General features: G+C 40.1%; 1 protein-coding gene across 1 annotated transcript in view; it reads right to left on the bottom strand.

Moving 5' to 3' along the window:
* LRPPRC (leucine rich pentatricopeptide repeat containing) overlaps window positions 1-17,189 on the bottom strand; it is a 127,791-nt gene that overhangs the window by 77,834 nt on the left and 32,768 nt on the right. The window contains exons 12-14 of the mRNA XM_048482994.1: window positions 10,054-10,172; window positions 6,586-6,679; window positions 3,215-3,284 (exon numbers count right to left, since the gene is read on the bottom strand). Coding sequence (XP_048338951.1) covers window positions 3,215-3,284; window positions 6,586-6,679; window positions 10,054-10,172 — 283 coding nt within the window. The remainder of the gene's footprint in view (window positions 1-3,214; window positions 3,285-6,585; window positions 6,680-10,053; window positions 10,173-17,189) is intronic.

The raw sequence follows: 17,189 nt of genomic DNA, 5'->3' as shown, positions 1-17,189 counted from the left end.
CTCTCTGAACTGACAAGCAACTGATCTGACACATCAGTTCCTGATTACGTCAAAATTGTTCACAGAAGGATATTGTCAGAGAGTCATTTTTTCTTTGACATTCCTGCCCAGAGAATAGGACATTTTTTGATAGCTTCTCTACTGGTTAAGTTTACCCTTTAGGTTCTTTGGTTTTAACCAAGCAAAATCCATATCCTGAATTGTATGACATTCCATGTTCTTCCTGAACATTCACCAATTGCACAGTTGCATCAGTGGGCTGACCTATTTAAAATTAATCAAGTCACTGAAGAGACAGAATCAATGGCAAACGCTATTACAATGACTACTGCTGTTGACTACGACAAGAGTATACTACCAAAGTACTCTTTATACCATTAACTTTTTTGATGCTAGGTTTAATAGCAAAATTAAATTTGCCCTCTCAAAAAAAAAAGTGGCAAGTATTACTAGTGTGGAATTGGCCTGTGTGGAATTGGCAGATTCCACTGGGGCAGGTTTTCCAAATCAGTCAGTGTACCTGTAATCATAATTTGCAAAATGATAGCTTGCACCTCAGGGACCTGCTTCGCCATGATCTCTGACACAAATCAACTCTCAGTTGCTGCTCAGAAGTATTTACTGGCTACTGTCACATACTGTTGATAGTCAGCTTATCTTGTTCACATTAACTCATTAGTAAGCCCTGCTGTGCTCTCCCAGAGGACAGCATTAAAAAGGACTTGAAAACCATATACATTGCTAATTAAAGTCTGATATTATACTGAAGTAATCAACCACCTTCTGGCCACTGCTGCACCTCCAGAAGCCATGTGAAGCCACAGAGTGAACTTCCAAGGAGGAGGAATAAGTGGAAAGAAAATGAAACAGGACGAGCTATTAACAAGGGTGTGCTCCTTGTACAGCTGGAGGCTCAAAGTGTGTTCTACTGTAGTAAATGAATTGAGTTGTAGTTTCCTTTTCTGTTGGCAAATGAAGGAAAGGCCAGATTACCATAGTTAATGATCAGGTACTGAGGAATCGAAGAGGGGTTCAGAACTATACTGAATGCAGATCAAAATGAACTGAACAATTTAAATTCCGTAATACAAATGCATAATATTTAGCCACAAAGTATTAACAGTGGATTTGAATTCACAAACAGACAATTATAATTTTACTACATAGTCTCATGAAACATTTTAAAAAGCAAACACTGGTATTTCCCATATTTATGAGTTAGGGTATATCTCGTATGTTATCCACAACTAAACAAATACTACTTCTATAACATTGATGAATAGATACTAGATCTACAAGAAACCAATATATATGTAACCTGTGAAGCAGCCAGCAAGCTTCTGTTTCTACAGTTCAACTCTTCATTTTGGCCAAATAAAGAGCTCTTTTATTCTTTACACATGTAAGATGAACATTTAAAAATAGGTGCTCTCTTTTTTAAAGAAGTTGAATATAATAAAAACGCTGTATAGTCACAGCAACAGATTCTTGCAGCGTCAAACACTGGAATGTACTCAGACATATTCAAAATTAGAGGTTACGCAAGCATCTAGGGCACAGGAAGTTTTCAGATGTGCACAGTTAGCTGTACTTGTCATTTCTCTAATGGTTGCTTCTTTGATTAGTGACATTTTGCATTTACAAAACATCTCTCAACGGTCTTCAAGATTATTCTTTGAAGGGAGCACCTTAAACACACACAGTTTTTAAAATATACATTCACATACAAGTTTTGACCTTCAGTGTTTTAATGTAACTAAAAATTTAGGACAATTCTACTCTCCAAGCTAACATTTCCATGCATTTGTCAAGGGAGTAGTTTAGTTCTCTGTATTACAGAAGAAGACATGGGGGGTGGGGGTGGACTGCTGAAGTGGTTTATCACAATCTTCCCTTACCTCTTTTTCCTTTCGGTCTATTTATGCTAATAAACACCATCCAGCCAAGCTGGATCAGATCAATCTGCTGACTTGAAAGGATAATGGGAAATAATATGATTAACAGGGATATACCGGGACTTGAATGCTTGAAGCTGCCTAGTGCTGAGTCAGAGCACTGGTCAATCATGGTCATCACTGACTGGCAGCGAGCAGACTCAGGACATTCACATCACTCACTACGTGATTCTTTTAACTGGAGATTAAACCAGTTAAGTCTGTATGCCAACCAGATACACTAACACTGAGCCACTACCCAAATGAATGAAAACTTGCAGCACTATTAGTAAGCCATGTTTACTGTTATTGTATTGGTTATGTGTTCTTTCAGCCCCCACAAAACCTTCCTTAAAAGCAGCATTCTGAAATGAAGGGTTTACAGAAACAAATTGTTTAGGTTTCTTTCTTTGGAGTGCAATGAAAATGTGCCTTCATTTCCCCCCACTTGTACAGACCTTCATGTGTTTTACCAAAAGTGGCAGTACCAGCATTAACAGCCCAACATGATCTTAAGTTATCATTTCCTTTGCTGGTTGTACTGAACATAGAAAAGATGAAACTACCCGACAGGCAACATATATAGCAGCAATCACAAACCTAAAGTTGGCACTCTCCCCTCTCCCTAAGAGATACATTTTGGAAATAGAACACACGTAATAAAAGACACACAATGCATTACTAACCCTACAATCAAGAAATGGCTTCCATAATTTAAGCAAATGAGTGTATATACAAAACTAGCAGGTCAGCAAGATGGATGTTAGGCTAGCCTTTTCCTTAGCATACGAGTTTTGGAATGTGTTATGTGGGAAGTGGGCAATCAGGAAAGTCAACTCCTATTTGGCCTCTGAAATGGTACGGCCAGTCCTGATGTACAGCATATAAGTCCCCGGTTTGGGAAGATAATTACATTACAAAGTTTCTGCACAATTCTCATCATTGTCACTGCTTTCAAATCCTAGAACCAAAGCTTATGCTAATGCCAGCACTTACATAGGTTGAAAGTTTTGATACCTCCAGCTCCATCTGAGAAGTGCCTTAAGTGGCTCACCAAAAGGAAGGCAGGATTTCATCAGACTAAGTTGGGGGACTCAGATAGCCATTCCCACTACCTTTGCAGCCTACAGAAAAGTCCTGTCCAACTCCTGACACTGTCAGTCACTATTCCTACACAGGTAAAAGCGCTAGAAATTACTTTTATAAATCTGCTCCAAATCAAGAATCAAGAGTTGAGACCATGCAGAGACAAAAAGTGAGAATGAGTCACAGACCCTTACCTTTTGAATCCAACGGTTAGACTACCTCTGAACAGAATGAGATCCACAGATGGCGTATCTGATGACGATACTGCAGAGGAAATGAAATGGTTAAGAATGTTTTCATCCTAACATCTCCAAAAAAGCAGTGATTAAAACATCAGGATTAAAGAACAGTAATTTAATGTGAAATCATTTTATAAAACTGGTTCTGGTGGGTTTTCCTGGCTGTGTGGCCATGGTCTGGTGGATCTTGTTCCTAACGGTTTGCCTGCATCTGTCATGTATGTTACAGACTTCTCTCTGTGATACACCTCTGAAGATGCCAGCCACAGATGCAGGCAAACCGTTAGGAACAAGATCCACCAGACCACGGCCACACAGCCCGGAAAACCCACCAGAACCAGTTGAATCTGGCAGTGAAAGTCTCCGACAATACATTTTATAAAACTGTTTTTTGCATATTAGAGATTGATCTTTAAACACTGTTTCTTTAATTACTGGCCTTTGTTCATAAATCAGAAAAGAAAAAGATATGCTACATCCTAGCTTTGGATTACGTACCTTTTTGGACTCTGTCGATGTTACTGTAAATCTATATACAGAAAATTTATCAGTAAGCATCATTCTCCATTGGATCTTTAATTGTAAATTAATGAGCTTATGAGAGGCTGCATTTGAAGACAGACTAGAAGCTAGTTTGTTCAGAACACAGAACCAACGTTGCTACTGGGAATTTAAAGATGAGTCCCTGTATATTTCCAGGCCAAATGCAAGGTGCTGATTTAAAATGTTTTTCTTATACCAATATGCAGGAAGGGTCCCTAGGTTGATTTGATGTAGAAAAGAATCTTGTCCAATCCCTGGACCAAGGAAGTAATTGATTGATTGATTGATTATACTGTGCCTTGTATTAAATAGCTCCTGGTGTGTGTGTGTGTGTGAGAGAGTGTGTGTGTGTGTGTGTGTGTGTGTGTGTGTGTGTGTGTGTGTGTGAGAGAGAGAGAGAGAGAGAGAGAGAGAGAGAGAGAGAGAGAGAGAGAGAGAGAGAGTGAGTGAGTGAGTGAGTGAGTGAGTGAGTGAGTGAGTGAGTGAGTGAGTGTGTGTGTGTGTGAGAGAGAGAGAGAGAGAGAGAGAGATGCTTCATCTAGTTAGTGGTCTATTGTTTCTCATTAAATAAAAATCCAGGCTGAAAAGTTTTTGTTCATTAAAATTAAACAAAATCAGCTGTGGTTTATCTCTATATGTTTGGCTACAGCTGACAGTTTCCTTCAAAATAAACAAGTTTAAAAATATCAAAAGATGATGACAATGATAAAGAGAAACATCTGGTTTCATACAAGCTGTCAGACTCCTTCAATGATGCTTCAGTTTTCATCTGGCCAGTAGAGGAAATCTTTGCGTTATAGGAGATTAGAAGAACAATCAACAGCCCCTTCCCAGACTGGATATGAAAGTGATGCTTAACTGAATTTTCTCTTTCATTACTAGAGCAGTGCCAAACAATTTACACATTCATTGGTTTAATTATGCAGCAATATTCTAAGGGTGTCAAAAGGGTCAGCTTGTTTCACTTTCAAAGAGTACTAGGCTAAGGAAAAGTCTGCCGCAATATCTTCTTTGTTGCAGTGATTTGAACAGAAAACACTCATGTAATACTGTTCACATCTGAATATTATAGGAAAATGTTCACATTCATTAACAGGAATTAAAAATTAACCTGATTCTTGTACTGTTCAAATGCAACATTATAAGAGTGTAATACTCTGGCACTGACATTATCAACCTCATGCTTAGCACCAGACTGAATAGCCTCTGCAGAGTGACAGGATCCCACCAGCCGAACAGAGGGAGAGAGTTATGAGCTTTGACTACTCTTATTAGCTATGGGTGAAGGGGACAACACCTCCTCCTGCCAATTGGCACAGGAAGAGTCGAGATCACTGACCACTAGTTGTGCAATTCATAAGCAGAGAAAGAGTACAGCACTCTTTTCCAGGTGCTTGATACAGGCATTTGAAGGTCTGTGTTCAGTTAATTTTCATAAATATTTATATTTTCAATTATAGTGCTGCTGTTCCAGGAAAATTCTCCCTATATTTTTCACAGCTGATTCATCAAAGGAGGTAAATAATGGGAAAAGTATGCAAAAAAAAAGAATTGTACTTCGTGTAAATTTAGAAAGAGCTTAAATTTCCATTAAATTGAGGGTAAAGGCATTCAATTTAGATCAATATAAACTGTATTCTGTACCTTAATAAACTCACTCAATTTAGAGCATATAAAATAATTAGTATGGTTTATAGGCAACCTAAAAGGAAACTGTGTACAGATGTTGCTTTGATTTTTGCCAACACTTGTAATTGTTGCTTTGCTTTTTACCTTAGTTATGTTGTTTAAAATCCTGTAGTTATATTGCTGTGCTCCTAATCAGTTCCACTTAGTGAATTTCTTATGTTCAAATTGACGTGGTGTAAATTTGCATAAACTGAACATAGTTTAGAAATAAAATGTAGTTTTATCAACTATCAGACTTGCAATCAAGTGTGATTTCACTTTACCTTTATTTATATATTGAATGACATTTTAAATTTAAAAGATCTTATAAGTACATTTCTAGTACTGCATACACACAGCAACACACTGAATTCTACCTTACAGAACATCAGGAAATAATTAGAAAGACAACCATTTTTACCGCAACATAACTTTCTAGAAAACGTTTCTTGAGATTCTATGGCCTGAATAAGCTGCTATCAACAGAATACACAAAACATAACAGTGTATGTTAGACTGCAAGAAGTAGAACGTACTTTGGCAAAGTGCATAAAATTGTTCAAGAATTAGAAATGGGCATTGTGATATGCACTTGCTGAGGAAGTGGACACTGACTCCGTGAAAACAAGTACATACCTGGGAACTTGTTCTGGATTCTCTTGGACTGGATTCTTTTGTAACATTTGGCTTGTCTATTCTAAGCTACTGCCTGTACAAATCCTCTACAAAGTAACAACAGACTTCCCGAAATAAATGCTAGCTTCTACTTTTATAAATGCTGGTCTTATGATTTAAAAAATACAGAAAATAAAACTTCAAAACTAAATTGAAAACTAAAACTCAAAACAAAACAAAACTTCTCTGGAAAGTTCTTTTTTTTTTTTTACTAAAATAGACCATATCTGAAAGAATTTTTTAAAAGTTTGATATTCTTAAAAGTAGCCTAAAACAGCAATACATTGCCTCATGTATTTTTACTGAATTATGTTATGTTTTTAATCGTTCCAATGTTTTAATGTTTTACATCCACCAAGGAGACCCTGATCAAGTGAAAAGGCAGTATTAAATAATTAACTGGGTATCTGGGTAACAGCTATGGTATTGAGGATACTTACTTAATGCCAACACTTTATCCAGTCTTCCATTGGCAGCTTCATGCCTGATTTCTGATGCAACGAGTGCACTAGTTTGTATGGGGCAACCTTGTTCCTGTGAACAGATAATGATAAGGTGAAGAACCACAAAGTTCTGCATACTGATTTAAGGGATGAAAGTAATGGGTCCAAATCTCAGCTGAAGCATGAGTACACTGAGCAGCCATAAGGAAGATCAATCCCATGCCTATTGCCATGGGTAATAACACTGGTTTGATTTATAGGATGTTTCCACTTTCCGAAGGTCATACATTTAAAATACATTTGGAACTTATAAACAACACTATACAGCACCATCATTCTTTTGACCACACTGTGTGTTACGTGGCCAATTTATGTATAACTGCACTGGTTTCAATTTGGGCATGAATACTAGAATTTCAAAATGAAACAAACAACTGAAAAATCAATGATCTACTCCAAGAAGCTACATAAAGCAATGCTGGAACCTTTCAACTCTTTGAATTAAGAGAAATTCATTCTTCTCTGAAGCATTTTCAATAAAAAGACAGGGGTGTCTAGAGTGATGGTGGAAAAAGAATTGGGACAAATCTGACAAGGCACAGGTTAGAGTTCATTTGAAAGACTACCCCATGGCTTTGATGGCAGCAAAGTAGCAATACTTTTCTGCCGCCACTCCATCCACACAGTGTAGGCCCACAGAAATCTTCCAGGTGGCCAGGGAGCTACTGGGTTCTGGCCAGTTCTGAGCACTTTGCAGATAAAATCTCTTACATCTGTTCCAACCCGGACTCTAAATTAGAATCTACAGGATCCAATAATCCCAGGGTGTCAATTTGTCCAGTTGTGTGAAATACCCTTTAGCTTGTGGAGTCTTAGACTTTGGATAGGATTCTGGGAGGTTTGAGACCTACCCCCTGTTTGTATAATCCTTTCGTTCCTGGCTGCTTAAATCTGCTAGGGGATGGGTGGAAAACTGGGTCTAGAAGACTGTAAATGAGTCTCTGAGAGACAGGGCAGTTACTCCTGTCTTGAAGCTGGCAGTGGTGCATCCATTTCTAAAGAAACTACTTTAGACCCAAGTGTCAGGGGGATGCTATCTAGGTGATTGAGATACACTTCCAAGCCAATGGAACTGCTTAAGATAACAAACTGATAGAAAAATATATGTAACCAGCATCCTATATATATATATCTACTGCCATCTGTGCATTCTTTCCTTGATCTCTACTTTATGGCTTCTTGTACTTTGTAGACAACTAGGCTTCCCCTGGTACCTCTGTCCCATGAGAACTGTATTACATCTGTTATTTCGTACAGCAGAAAGCCAGGTGACTTCCTCTTGCTATCTGCCGCCGACCTTGGGATGTCTCAGTTCCAGGGACAATTATTTCACAAGGTCTTGGGAAAAGGGGAGGGGAGCTTGCAATGGAGGATAAAAGGGACTGTGAATGCCAGCTTCGTCAGAACTGGTTGTGCTAAGTATGGTGCTTTGATGCCTTTTCAATAAACACTGCTGATCAATACTTCAAAGTCTGTTTATTGGCTTAAGGTTGTGAGACCTAACACCAAGCAAGTTCAATAACTACTATCCTGTTTCAAATGTACCATTCTCAAGCACAGCGAATACTGAATACTAACTAATTAACCAACTACAGAGATTCTGGAATGAAGTGGGTTATTTAGACCCATTCCAATTATCAGGCCTGGTTATGAGAGCCAGCGTGGTATAGTGGTTAACAGCAGATACACTCTTATCTGGAGAACCAGGTTTGATTCCCCACTCTGCCACTTCAGCTGTGGAGGCTTACCTGGTGAACCAGATTAGCTTGTGCACTCCAACACATGCCAGCTGGGTAACCTTGGGCTAGTCACAGTTCTTGGGCTAGTCACGGAACTCCCTCAGCCCCACCCACCTCACAGGGTGTTTGTTGGGGGGGGGGGAAGGGAAAGGAAATTGTAAGCCCCTTTGAGTCTCCTTACAAGAGAGAAAGAGGGGATATAAATCCAAACTCCTCTTCTTCTAAACCAGCCTCAATCACCCTGATGGATGACATGTGCCATGAGATAGACATAGGGAGTGATAACCTGTTAATTCTCCTGGATCTCTCAGCAACTTTTGATACAATTGATCATGGGATCCTTCTGGAACATCTTTTAGGACTGGGAGGCACTTTTTTTGCTGATTCCAGTCCTAACTTGATGGCAGATTTTAGAATGTAGTGCTGGGGGACTGCTCCTTGGCCAAAGGGTTCCCAAGATTCCATCTTGTCCCCATGCTTTTCAACATCTATATAAATCTACTGGGAAAGGTCATCCAGAGATTTTGGATGAGCTTTCACCAACATACAGATGACACAGCTCTATCTTGCACCACCAACAGCCTCTCAGGGAGGCTGTGGAAACTGTGAACAGAGACCTGGAAGCAGTTTTGGAATGGATGAGGGTTAACTAGATAAAACTCCATCCTGACAAAACAGAGGTGCTACTGGTGAGAGAAAGGTTTGACCCAGGAAATATACTGTTCTACACGGAGTTGCACTCGCCCTTAAGGAGCAAGTTAGTAGCTTGATGATGCTCCTGGATCTGGAACTCCTGTTGGATAAATAGGTGGCAACTGTCTCCAGGGTGCCTTTCACCATCTTCTGCTGGTAAGCCAGCTGCAGCTTTTCCTACACAGAAACTATTCTGCCACTGGTGCATGTCCTGATAACATTTGGATTAGATTAGTGTGATGTATTCTGTGCGGGGCTGGCCTTGAAGACTCTCCAGAAGCTAAAGCTGGTACAAAATACTGTGTCCAGAGTGACTGGAGTGAGCAGTAGGGATCATCTTACTTTAGTCTTGGCTTCCAATTACTTTCCAGGCTCAATTCAAGGTGTTGGTATTGACTGTGAAAGTCAATTGCATTGTCTGGGACCAACTTATAAGGACTGCTTGCTCCCTTAAGAACCTACCTGCTCACTCTGGACTTCCTCAAGGGCTCTGCTTCAGTTGCCCCCACTATCTGAGACTAGATGGGGAGCGACCCAAGGAAGGGTCCTCTCTATCACAGAATCAAAACTTGGGAGATTCGTCTATCTCCTTCTATTAGTGTCCGCCAGCAGGTGAAGACTTTTTGTTTTGTCTGGCATACCCCCAATAACAGCTTTTGGTCTTCCTTCTAGTGTTGGTTGTTTATGTGTTTCTAACTGAATTTTACATTTTATGCGTTTAAGTGAATTTTTATATTTTAAAGGTATTGTAGCAGTTCAAATGTTTTCACGTTTTCATGTTTGCTGGCTTGTACACCCTGCAGAAAAGCTGCACAAAATTGTTCTAAATAAATATTTTTTTAAAGAGATGAAATAAGTTTTAAAGAGATGAAATAAGAGATGTTAAAACTGTATTTCAAGAGTATGATTCTAGATCTGAGACCATCCCTGTGGAAAATAATTAAACTTGATGAAGTTAAAGCATGGGACTCACCTTTAGCAAATTACTCAAAGAGCTGATATCATCAAAATTTGTCAAAACATAGTTGGCATATGTTTCCACATCAGGCTCTACCTGCATTTCATGCATTGCTTTGAGGATTTCAACTGTACCTAAAACATGAAAAAGAAAGCTGAACTTTAGCTGTGAAAAACGCATATTGGCCTGGGACCAATATATCTTAAAGATTGCCTTCTCCCTGACGAACCTATCTGCATAAAAGCACAGATGAATTTTGTAAAAAAAAAAAATTTGGTATGAAAAGGAAACCAGCAGCTGTGCTACTTCTCTGACAGTTCAAGAACTTTTTTTCATGGCAAAAATAGTTTAGAAGTTGGATTTTTTGTTTTATTCTGTGTGTTCTTTTCCACGGCCTTGGTAGTAATTAAGTTGGAAACTGTGGAGTCAGCTGTATTCACATTCACCTTACTCCATAATACAAGTGTAACAGACAAAAGCAACCCAGAATTAGTAGAGTTACAAAAATATTTTCCCTGACACAACCATGCTGATTTAGTGATATGAATTGCCATTAAATAACTACGGCATTTACCTCAAATATGAGAAGAGAGTAACATCAAAAGTATCATTAAAATAATTTAAATAAGCAATGCAGAACACAGCCCACAGAATTTCTTCAGCCATCTCTAGGGATTTTCTAAGGGAGTTCTCCCTTCCCCATATGCTTCCACCCTTCGTTTCAAATTCTGTTTAATCATGGTCAGTGCTAATGTTGACATAATGTGAAATAAGGGATAAAAACAAAGGAGGAAAGGAAGGGAGAATCTACAGCCCAAAATGGAAGAAGCACATGAATTTGCATGGTCAACCACAGACAAGAGGCTACACATTTTGTCAACCTAGAAATATTATGGACAAAGCCAACTGAATGGGGAATGGCTAAAAACAACTTTCATATGCCAATTTAAACAACTAAAACATCTTGTATGACAATCTCTAAGCCTTGAACAAAGGCTAGAACAAAGATGATGTGATCTTAGGGAAAAACTGCAAATTACCAGTTCCTTCATACTTATATTTATAAGGGAAGTCTCCAAATTCTAAATAATATCACGACATTGCTAAATGGGCCAGGTCAAGTCACACAGTTCTCTGGATTTTGACCAAGGTTATCAAGTCTAAGTTTTAAGAACTCACCAGAAATAGTACTGTCTGGCAAAAAGTGAGCCAGACATTTAAAAGTTAACATTTTCTAAGCTTCGGCATAACATTACACGTTTCAGTAACAGGGAGTACAACAACTTCAACAGAATACATCATATTTATATTTAAACCATGAATATTGCCTTATAATAAGTATGTATACCTGTAATGAACAGACCTGGTCAAGTGGAAGGAAGGGACAATCAGGGAAATTTGTTTCAAACAACTTAATGGACAATACTGTGGACAGGGGGCAAGACTGCTATTCCTACTTCTCCCATCAGCACAGCTCTGCTGACAAAAGAGAAACAAGATAGCAATTTCACCCCTCTTCACTGCAGTCCACCAATCCATGTGGAGATTGTCCTATACCCCATGGAATTAAACTTTCTTGGGTTAACTGCTGGTGGAAAGGACAGCAGAGAAGATCTGCAGCTATTTGCTGCTGGACACAATCCAGTAATGCTGCTCATGACAAACAGTTTGGCTCTGCTTGCCTAGAACAAAGGTCTGCAACCTGTGGCTCTCCAGTTGTTCATGGACTACAAATCCCATCAGCCCCTGCCAGCATGGCCAACTGGGGCTGATAGGAATTGTAGTCCATGAACTGATGGGAACTGTAGTCCATGAACACCTGAAGAGCCGCAGGTTGCAGACCCCTGGCCTAGAACAATGAAATCCTGCTCTAGAAGCTGCCCCTGTTAGCAGAGGTCACTAGCTTTCATCTGGTTATGTGCTAATCGATGAACCAGATTCTACTCTAAATCCAGAATTTGTTCAAAAATTAAGCAAAAATAAATTCTGCAAAAGTTGAAATCAATGGTCAAATAGGATTTTTAAACCTGAGGAATCGAAATTGGAATTATGTTATGGAAAACTTAGCTATAGAAAATATGCTTTGTTGAAGGAGAAGAAGCAGGAGGAGGAGTTTGCATTTATACTCTGCTTTTCTCTCCTGTAAAGAGACTCGATGTGGCTGACAAACTTCTTTCCATTCCTCACCCCACAATAGACACCTTGTGAGGTAGGTGGGGCTGACAGAGTTTAGAAGAACTGTGACTAGCCCAAGGTCATACAGCAGGCATGTAGGAATGGGAAACACATCTGGTTCACCAGATAAGAGTCCGCCGCTCATGTGGAAGAGTAGAAAAATACCTCCAGATTACAGTCCACCTGCTCTTAACCACTACACCATGTTGGCAAAAGGTGCCAGGTTTAGTTCTGGGCAAGTTTTTTTTTCCAATTCTGCACAGTTGGGTTAAGAAACACTTCTGCTTCAGGAGAGCAGAGATTGCTGCCAGCTGGAGTAGACTGGCTAGATGAGCCAATGGTCCCACTCAGTAAGGGGCAGCTGTACTTGCCTGCATAAAACACATAAACAGAGCAATCACATTTACCCATGGCAGCCAGAAGAAGAAATGTGTAGCTGGCTGGGCTTTTTCATTCCATTATTATGTCTCACCACCAAGCGCTTTAGCTAGGGAGCAGTAAAACTGATTAGACATAATAGAAAGAGCAAGTCAGCAGGGATAGGCAAGAACTTCTAGTATCTTCAGCATTTTCCCTGCCTGGGCTGGCAGCTTCTGAAGGGGGTCTTTGGGTTCCTATGCAAGGAATTCAGAGCTGATTGCCAACTAGCTCAGCTCCAGCTTCTAAGTACAAGTAGGCAGCAGAATCAGTTGTACAGCTAAAAGAAAATGATGTGCTCATTATCACCAGACAAGAACTCATTAGCAGACACTGGTGGGACACAAGATCAGGGTCTAATGATCTAACTGACTCTCATGATTATCGTAGAACCACAGAGTTGGAAGGAGCCATACAGGTCATCTAGTCCAACCCTCTGCTCAATGCAGGATCAACCTACAGAATCACAGACAAGAGTTTGTCCAGTCAAATCATATTTATAATATTATTCTGTCTTACTAGGGCTTTACAGTGTTTCAAAAGCAGGAAAAATACATCATAAGCTCTTTAGGACAGGGACCTCAGAATAGCATGAGTTAGACAAAGAAAAGGAGGACAAGAAGAAAAGAGTACCAAAGAAAAAGGTGAGCAATTACATATTAGAGTTGGGTTATTGTGAGAAGGATGATGGACAAAGATTTTGAGGAATGATTTAGAAGTATACAGACAGAACCATATTCAGGGAGCTCCAAGCATAGGAGCCTTACAATAGCACAAATAATTATTTAAAAAGCTAATCAATAGCTTGGCTATTAAAAACAAAATTAGACAACTAGCTTTGAATGATAACATAAAGAGACTAAGAATAATGCTCTGTCCTTTGAAATCCACATAACTTGCTGAATTTTATTACATCAGATCTAGTTAACTAACTCTGGATCCATGTCAAAACCTATACAGGTACTAGAATTTTTGTTGGCACAAAACTGATTTGTCAGATGCTGCAGGATACCAAAGCCAACCAGCATATGCTTTTCATCTTTTCCCAAGTTGCCTCACATATTTGTTACTATAAAAAAAATCTGAAGTTTCCCAAAGTCCCTGTCTTCGCCCTGGAGTGCCACCTATGGAAAAGTGACACTTCCATGAATATTTTATGCAGTGCACTACGGTGCAAATAATCAAATGTGAATTCCCTTTGAGCACTTAAAAATACATGCCAACAAGTCACACTAAATTAAAATCGCATCATCTGCTCAAGTTTGCCTTAAAACAGAACACTGACTGATTTTGGCCCAGAATTAGCAAATTTTAATCAAGAACGAATTAATTACAATATAATTTTGCTCAATACATTTCAAATTCTGACAGCCAGCTTATGCTTTATATTTATAAGATGTCAAAAACTGTAATAAAAAAACTCAGCTAAAGTTACATTTCATCACGGGTTCTGTAATTAAAAAACTACACCATAAAAAACATCTGTTTTCTTTCTTCTCTTTAAATAGATACTATAGTAAGTTAGGCGAACTATATGTACAAAAAAACATGCGTTCAGACTCCCAGTGAATAGCAGCAGAATATGAATATATCCTCTAAAATACAAACCCACTCCAGGTGGTCCCATTTTTTAGCATATATAAATACTAAAGATTAGTATTCAGGTGCAACTGTATATTGTAATTAAAAGAATACAAAACTGGGAGCTCACAAGGAATCAAGGGGGAGAGGTGGTTCCCACACAGACATCAATGTGTACTTCCAGTATTCTACTAGCTTTCCAGCTAACTGAACAGACCAATTTCCACATACTTCCCCACTCCACAAAGTGTCTCAGTTTTTCATATCTAAACCACTTTGACCATGCTTTGTCTTTATCACTTTATCTGGGAATAAATAAATCTGGGAAGAATTCTTGAGGTAAAATGAAGACAGTCGGTTTTCTGTGTACTAGGAGGGATCACAAAATGTTAAAACTCTTGCTCAGTATGTGTCCAAGTTTGAAACATGTCATTCCTTGGGAAGGAAACAACTGGAAACCACTGAAATTGCTGTAAAGCAGGGAAAATATGATGATTGTAGCAAAACTCAATTTACATTCTGGCTGCCACATTCCATACTAGCTGAAGTTTCTGCACCATTTTTGAAGAAAGCTCCATGTACAGCACATTACTGTAATCTTAGCCATGATAAATGGCTAAGGATGGAATATCCTGATGGCAAGCCCTCCACCAATGGGGGACATTCTATCCACTCCCTTGTTATGGGCCGCAGAAGCCCTCCTGCCTCCCCCCACCCCCAACAACCACCCCGCCCCACAGATCAGCTGATCTGCAGGTCACAGAAGCCCTCCCACCTCCCCTCATCCCAAGCCACAGCCCCACAACCAGGTAAGTGGCAAGTGCCATGCCGGGAGTAGAGGGAAGGGCCCGCTACAGCGCCAGTAAAGTCCATTGCAAAAGGGATACCACTTGCTAGGGCCCATTGCATCTCCCTTGCAATGTGCTTTGCTGCTAGTCTCTTTTTAATGTACAACTGAGGTCAGGACAATCATTTCCAGGAACAATCATAGATGGTAGGCCAGTCTAAACTGAAGTATCCGAGCTATCTCCATTATCTGTTTCTTAAATGACAAGGCAGAATTCATCAGAACCTCCAAGTTGCAGGCCACCTCTTTCAAGGTGAGTGCCATCCCATCCACAACAGGATGTAAGTTTACTCCAGTTGTGCTTTACTTCTGATCAAAAAGCACTTCAGTCTTGCCCAAATTAAACTTTAGTTCACTTGCCTACATCCATCCTTTTACCATATCATAAATGACCTGGAAGTAGGGGTGGGTAGCGTGGTGGCCAAGTTTGCAGATGATACCAAATTATGTAGGGTGGTGAGAACCGCAAAGGATTGCAAAGAGCTCCAAGCGGACCTTGATAAATTAGGTGAGTGGGCTAAGAAATGGCAAATGTAGTTCAATGTAGCAAAATGTAAAATGATGCACATGGGGCAAAAAATCCAAACTTCACATACACGCTACAGGGGTCAGTGCTATCAGTCACAGACCAGGAAAAGGATTTGGGTGTCTTAGTTGATAGTTCCATGGGAATGTCAACTCAGTGCATGGCAGCTGTGAAAAAGGCAAACTCTATGCTGGGGATAATTAGGAAAGGAATTGAGAATAAAACTGCAAAGATTGTCATGCCCTTATATAAAGCAGTGGTGCAACCACACTTGGAGTACTGTGTTCAGTTCTGGTAGCCGCATCTCAAAAAAGATATCAAAGAGATAAAAAAAGTGCAGAGAAGGGCAACGAGGATGACTGAAGGATTGGAGCACCTTCCTTATGAAGAGAGGCTGCAGCGTTTAGGGCTCTTTAGTTTGGAGAGGAGACGTCTGAGGGGGGATATGATTGAAGTCTATAAAATTATGCATGGGGTAGAAAATGTTGACAGAGAGAAATTTTTCTTCTCTTTCTCACAATACTAGAACCAGGGGGCATTCATTGAAAATGCTGGGGGGGAAGAATAAGGACTAATAAAAGGAAACACTTCTTCACGCAACGTGTGATTGGTGTTTGGAATATGCTGCCACAGGAGGTGGTGATGGCCACTAACCTGGATAGCTTTAAACAGGGCTTGGAAAGATTTATGGAGAAGTCGATCTGTGGCTACCAATTTTGATTGCAAATGCCTTAGCAGACCAGGTGCTCGGGAACAGCAGCAGCAGCAAGCCCTTACTTTCACCTCCTGCATGTGAGCTCCCAAAGGCACCTGGTGGGCCACTGCGAGTAGCAGAGAGCTGGACTAGATGGACTCTGGTCTGATCCAGCTGGCTTGTTCTTATGTTCTTATATCAATGTAGGGTTTATACCTCCTCCCCCAGGAGATTAATGACACTGTACTCCTAATCACAACTACCCCAACTCTCTTTCTGCCCCTTACAGCTCTCTCTATCTGCTCACTTATTCCAGCTTTCTTTCTCTCTTCCTACCCCAACTCTCTAATCTCTATCTTTCTGCCACATTGCCCCAGCTTTTGTTCTCTCTTTCTGGTCACTTACCCTAGCTCTTTTCCTCTTTGTGCTTTTCCCCAGTACTCACTGTCTTTCTTTCCTGACTCAAACTTTTTCTCTTCCCCCCACAGCCCACTTCTTGGTAGTCTGCCTGGAGTGCTCTGGTGCACGTAGTGAGACTTTTCCCCTCACAGCCTAGCTCTTACCTTCTCAGCTGGAGCCACTGCATTGAGGCCTTCCCCCAAACAGCCTAATGCAGGGTGCCCTGGCTGCTGGTGCCATGCTTACTGCTGACTTACTCGAGAGTTTGCTCAGGCAAGAAAAAGAATAGCTGTACAAGGACCTCTTTTGAAGATTTGGCTCAAGAAAGGAAAACAGCAGTCCTGAAAAGACCCCAGAGGTTAAGAAATGTGATGTTGTAGTTGTAGTAGGGTGTTGTAGTCCTGTCAGCCCCTCTGTACATGAAAAATGGCACCCTGTGAACTATATCTCCCAGCATCCTTCACTTTTTCTGATTCGTTGTTGAGAACATGCTGCCCAACTATATAAACAGA

This window comes from Sphaerodactylus townsendi, linkage group LG01, assembly GCF_021028975.2.
Source record: "Sphaerodactylus townsendi isolate TG3544 linkage group LG01, MPM_Stown_v2.3, whole genome shotgun sequence".
In the NCBI taxonomy this organism is placed as follows: Eukaryota; Metazoa; Chordata; class Lepidosauria; order Squamata; family Sphaerodactylidae; genus Sphaerodactylus; species Sphaerodactylus townsendi.
This window is presented reverse-complemented; position numbering and strand designations above follow the sequence as displayed.